The 6000-nt window shown below is 42.2% G+C and overlaps 1 protein-coding gene across 1 annotated transcript; it reads right to left on the reverse strand.

Annotated features, from left to right (window-relative positions):
- Positions 1-1646: 1646 nt before the first annotated feature.
- On the reverse strand, positions 1647-2639 carry LOC138883951 (uncharacterized). The gene is made up of 3 exons (XM_070164677.1): positions 2523-2639; positions 2261-2452; positions 1647-2198 (listed from the first exon to the last, which is right to left on the reverse strand). The coding sequence occupies exons 1-3, from the start codon at positions 2637-2639 to the stop codon at positions 1647-1649; spliced, it is 861 nt and encodes a 286-aa protein (XP_070020778.1).
- Positions 2640-6000: the final 3361 nt, after the last annotated feature.

Consider the following 6000-nt stretch of genomic DNA (forward strand, 5'->3'; position numbering starts at 1 on the left):
TGAGAAGATGCACTCGTTCGGATGGTTGCGTAGACCCAAATTGGGAAGGACCTTATCAAGTCCTCGATATTGTTGGAAAGGGATCTTACAAGCTAGGCACGATAAACAGAGAGCAACTACAAAACAATTGGAACATCTCGCTCCTTGAACGATACTACTGTTAAGGTATGACCTTCTCCTTTTTCATTTACGTTTTCACTAACTTGTTTTCAGGTGTTCGAGCAAAAATATTGGAGTTATCATCAAGCAGGAAGATATTAGGACCCTACAACACACGTTGCACTCGTTTTACCTTCAACCAGTTTTTATCCCAAATGGATTTTTCCGGTAAGGTTTTTAATAAAGCAACCATTATTCATGCTAACTTAGAGTATCTGAGATCTCCTTACATTCAACCTCGAATACTGGGGGGCATCACCCTCGGATGATTTATTTTCAGGGGAAAGTACTTCGTGTCAAAAGGGCCTCGATAAGGAAACTTTGTAATGGGCCAAATAGTGGAATGAACCGTGTCCATGTAGATTAATCGAGCCTCAATGGAAAAACATGTACAATTTATTCAAAGAATCATTTTTCTTTATCAAATATCTTGCGCCTCAAAGAAAATTTTCTACTATACAAGCTCCATGCTTATAATTTTTGTGGAAAATGGCTCAAGGGCCAAGTACAATTACAACTCAAACAGTAAATGGCCCAAAGGCCAAGTATAAATACTCCTCGAATGGTCAACCACCCCCCCATTCGGGGACTGCCGTCGAAAATCAACATGTTCGAATTATCTAAAAGTCCTCAAAGAGCACCCCTCGATTTATAGGCCAAGGCCATCATTCTCGGGGACTAACACTTCGAACAAGTTCGAAGTGTTTTTGGGAAAATAAGACCAAGAGTCACACCCAAAGGCTACGGCCAAACTAATGCGGCTTGGAGGCATCCGAACCCCGCAATAAAAATAGGCCTTCGAATTCTTTAAAAAAGGCTACCCTCGGCAAAATAATCAAAGGGCTTCGATAAAATCAGCCCTTGAAAAACCTTACGAGGTATCGAATTATTCAAATACAAACATGTGCTAAGGCACTAAAAACAAAGGGGTTTCGATCAACACTAAACCCTAAAAAAATAACTGGTACAAAAAATACATGCTAAGACATAAGAAAATTTTACTAAGTCTTTGAGCCAAAAGATGGAAAAAATAGCCATCCTTTAGAGGCCATATAGGCCTAATTCAAAGAGCTTAAGGGCTAACACACTTTGAGTTCGAGAACACGTTCTCACTCGATTCGAACCTAAGGGTTCTGCTATCTCGAATTCGAATAAGAACCTACTCAACTACAGACCGAGGGTCCGTTTTCATTCAAAACAAACCTAAGGGTTCTTTTGCTCCAAATTCAAGTTTCACTCGAACCCGACTATAAAAGCAGTATTATTATGGCTTCGATCAAGTCATTTAAAACCAAAGTCTCGAACAAATTGTTTAAAGCATAAAAATGTGCTAAACTTTTACAAGGCACGAAACATGATTGAAGACAAAAACTGAGAAGGCATTCAAAATGGAAATTTCTTTATATATATATGGATGAAAATATGTACAAGGGACCGACAAAGGCCTTACACAAAAATCCAAAAACGAAGGAAGAGATTCTAAGTGCCTAATCTTCCTCGGGAGCTTCATCTCCATCTTCTCTGCTCGCACTCCCGGAGTAATCATCATCAGAGAGCAAAGCTTCGGCCTCGGCCTCTAGCACTTTTGTGTTCTCAATATCGTCCGTGAGGTCAAAGCCACAAGCATGAACCTTTTCGAGAGTCTCTCTCTGAGACTGACATTTAATATGCTCGACAACACGAGATAATTGAACCTGAGCAGCATCAAAAATTTCATTCGCTCGAGTGTTAGCGGCTTCAGCATCGTCTCGGTAGACATCCATGACCACCTCCGTGTTGGCCTTTGCTTTTTTCGCTACAGATGCAGCCTTTGCAAACTCAGCATCCAGTCGAGTCTCGAGCTCTTTAATTTTCTTGGCTCGAGCCAAGCTCTCTTCCTTCATGATTTGGAGTTGACGCTCAAACAAAGATAGCTGGGCCTGAGTGGTCTCTTTCTCCGAGGCAAGACGGTCCATGTTTTGCTTCCACCCCAAAGTCTCTGTCTCTTTCACCTCAGCCTCCCCGCGAAGCTGCTCAATCTTTTCGGCCTTCTGCTGAACCTGCATGATCTAAGTGTTAGTCGCCAAATTGCTATGTCAAGCTCCCCAAAAATTTATGTTACCTGCTCAATGAGATCGGTCTGCTCTCTGTGAGCTTTTGTCAATTCAGCTCGGAAGTCCCTGATCTCTTCCTCTTTTTGCACATAGAGGCATTTGAGGGCGTCTCTCTCCTTCGTGAGCCTCTTGAGATCGGCTTCACACCGGTTTAGCTGAGCTCGGGATTTGTTGAACGCTTCCCAATAAAGCGTCACAGCCTTTGGAGAAAGGACAGAAATCAGACAGAAGGAAATAAAAGTAAATGTAATAACATGGAATGAAATTTACCTTGTTCAGGAGTTGCTGAGCCTCATCAAAAATAATTTTTGCATCTAGGTCAGAAATGTCATCGACCCCCACAAGGCAACCACGAAATATGTCTTCCCTTTCGTGGGTCGTTCTCATATTGGGGGTCTCCATAGACCATACCTCCTGAAATGCCCTTCAAAAAATATGGGTCCAGGCGGCGAATCATCAATATTGATTGCCCTAAGCAAGTCACATGGGTCACTCTCTCCTTTTCGAAGGGCCTCGGAACCGGACCCTTCAGGCATACTCGTTGGTTGTTCGTCACGGCGGGAGACATCTTCGGCCCCCGATGACTCGGGGACTTTGCTCGGACCATCTTCCGAGATCTTCTCTGTCCGAGGATGAGACTCCTCGGCCATCATCGGCTCAGCTGCTTTTGAAGCTTTGACGCTTCCCCTCTTTTGAGCCACCAGCTCACAACCAACATCTTCTCCCTCCTCTTCTTTATCTCGTAGTTTTTGGGCTACGATAGCATGTAGAGTAGCAGCATCATTTTTTGACTTATGAGCCTTGTTCTTCTTAGGCTTTGGGGTATCAAAAGGCGAGGCCCTTCTCCTCTTCTTGTCTATAGCTGGTTTTGGGGCCATCTCTTCCCCAGGCGGTACCGATCTCATTTCAGCAACATCCCTGAGGTTTGCATAAGACGAAGTCAAGTATAAATAACAAGAAACATTTCAGAAAAAAGCATCAAAAGCGTACAGGATAAGCTTACCATGATTATTGGCCTCCCATCGGCCCCTCGCTAAATCGCACCACGAGCGCTCAACATATGTGAAAGTTGAAGCCAGCTTATGAACCCAAATTTTGAGGTTCAGGATTGCTCCGGGCACCTAGGGGACCACTACATCACAAAAAAAGACATGGGTGAGAAAAGATGCGGGTGAAGGAAGATAAAAGAAACAAAGCAATCGACATAAGATGCATGGGTTTACTTACACTTCATGTTCCATTCCTCGGGGAATGGCATTTTCTCGGCCAAGACTATATCGGAGGTCCTCACTCGGACAAATCGACCCATCCATCCCCGATCCTTGTCCTCGTCTGTACTCGAGAATAACATCTTTGTGGCTCGGTGATGGAGCCTTATTAATCTGCCCCTATAGAGACGGGGCTATACAGCCTCATGAGGTGGTCGAGGGTAAATAGCATCCCTTCGACCTTACTCACAAAGGAGCAAGATAACAATGCGCCAAAAGAAGGGGTGTATCTAGCCAAGAGTTATTCGGTATTGGCGGCAGAAGTCGATAATAACGGGATCGACTATAGTACCCAGACTGAATGGGTAAGTGTATACACTTAGAAACCCTTCCACGTAAGTAGTAATATCCTCCTCGGGGGTAGGAATCACCACCTCTGCGTTTTCCCAGTGGCAGTCCTTTTTCACCTGCTCGAGATCACCTTCGGTTATCGAGCATATATACCTCAACATGGGCTCACATCGGCTAGGTACCTAAGAGGCTTTTTTTAATTTGAAATCAAAATAAAGGTCGCATGAGCCAGGAATGCACTCTTCGATGCGTGGCCATACCGGTGTTTTATCACCAATGGCCGCGATGAAGAGGTGTTGTCCTTTTGTAGTATGGTTTTGGAGGTTTTCTCCATTAATTCAGGTAGAAGGAAGCTAAAAGAGGTGAAACTTGGTATTCTTAATACTAACAAAGTTGACTCCACGGGTGGTGAAAGAGAAGCGATAGAGAAAGTAAGAAACTTAGAAAACTTGGTAGAGGTGAAAGTAAAATTTTGGCTCAACCTAAGAGCCTATATTTATAGATTTATGGTGACAGTTTGGTGGTTCTAGTGGCCGACCGTCCACTGGCAAGCATTAATGGTTTGGGGAACTGTACCAACGGGCGGTCACCTTAATCGCTTACGTCATGGGGATGAAATCATTATTGGGGTATCCAAAAAATTGAGGCTCAGGTCGTTTCTTATCATTTTACTCTAAGAAACAAGGGGACTATCTGTATATGGTAGAAATCGGGGGCTTACCCGATTTCATTCTTTGGTCGAGATGGAAATGTCACATCTAGGAGATAAGATGTCGAGTCTGGAATCAAAGCCTCTTTTTGGACCGAGGTCGACGTCAATCACTGCCATAAAGAGAGACTCCGAGTGGCAACAACATAGCTTGATAATAGAAAAGGCGAGATATCCGTGATTGGTCAAAGATCGTGGTGTGAATCTCGGAACGGATCAATCCATGGCGGTTAATCAGATGTTAATATGGTTTTCTACTATAATTAGAAGTGTGCCTTATTTAGGAATCCTCTATATATAAAGAGGGATCCTATTCATTTGTAATATTCATTGTTCACGGATAAGAATATACATACTCGTTACTTTTATGCTATTCCACTTACTGTTCATCAAAGTCGCTTTATCTTTTACTATTCTTATTGTTCCACCTCAAGACTATCTCCAATCGAGGTCAGACTTGGCTAGCATACTGGTTTGATTTATTTTATTCTCTAATTTATTCATTTACTTTCTTTCTTACCAATTGGTGTTGGACGAAATCATATATCCTTAAAACCACAATATAAGTTTAATTGTTATCCGAATTTGAGGGTAAACACCTACTCACTACAAAATATAAGTTTTAACTATAGTATGTATAATGTACCTAGTCTCTATACCCGTGCGTTGCACGAATATGTAACACTAATGTTTACCTTAAAATCTGAGAACAATTAAATTTGTATTAAAGTCTTAAAGATATGTGATTTAGTCGAATACCCACTGATAATCAAAGAATCAAACGTATAGGTTTAAAGAAATAAGTTGAATTAAACCAGTGAACAAGCCAGTCTCGATCTCGAGCTAAGGTAGACTCGAGGTAGGTCAGTAAGAACAATAAAGCTAAAAGACAATTCTGATGAGCAATAAGCAAGAAAGCGAAATGTGTATGTTCTCTTCTCAATAATTGATGCGTTACAAATGATTAGGGTCCCCTTTATATAGTAGGGGAATCCTAAATAAGGTACACTTCCAATTGTAGTAAAGAATTTTATTATACAGCCATCTAACCGCCTAGTACAAATCCGTTTCGGAATTTACACTGTGCTCTTAGAGCCACTGTGGGAATCTCGCACTTTTTGTTATGGAACTATACTGGTATTATCTCGAGGTCGGTCATACTTGGCCTCTATGTTTATCGAGAACTTTGATCTCCGAATCTTGTACTTTGCCATCGGGTCTGTGCGTGGTCTATTTCGATCTTGCTCTCAAAGTGACCCTCGAGCCCACGAAATAATGCATACCTAATTTCGACTGTATTCAGATAGTCCTCGTGTTTCTTAGAGTAAGACCATAAGAAACGATTTGATACTTGATCCTCTGATGCCTCAATCATGATGTCAATCTCGTGACGCCAGCGATAGAAGTGATTGAAAGGTCGCCTCTACATAGTTCCCAAGGTTATTAATTGAAGGCGGCTGATGGTTGGCCATTGGCTTTC

Source organism: Nicotiana sylvestris, chromosome 12 (assembly GCF_000393655.2).
Source record: "Nicotiana sylvestris chromosome 12, ASM39365v2, whole genome shotgun sequence".
NCBI lineage: Eukaryota > Viridiplantae > Streptophyta > Magnoliopsida > Solanales > Solanaceae > Nicotiana > Nicotiana sylvestris.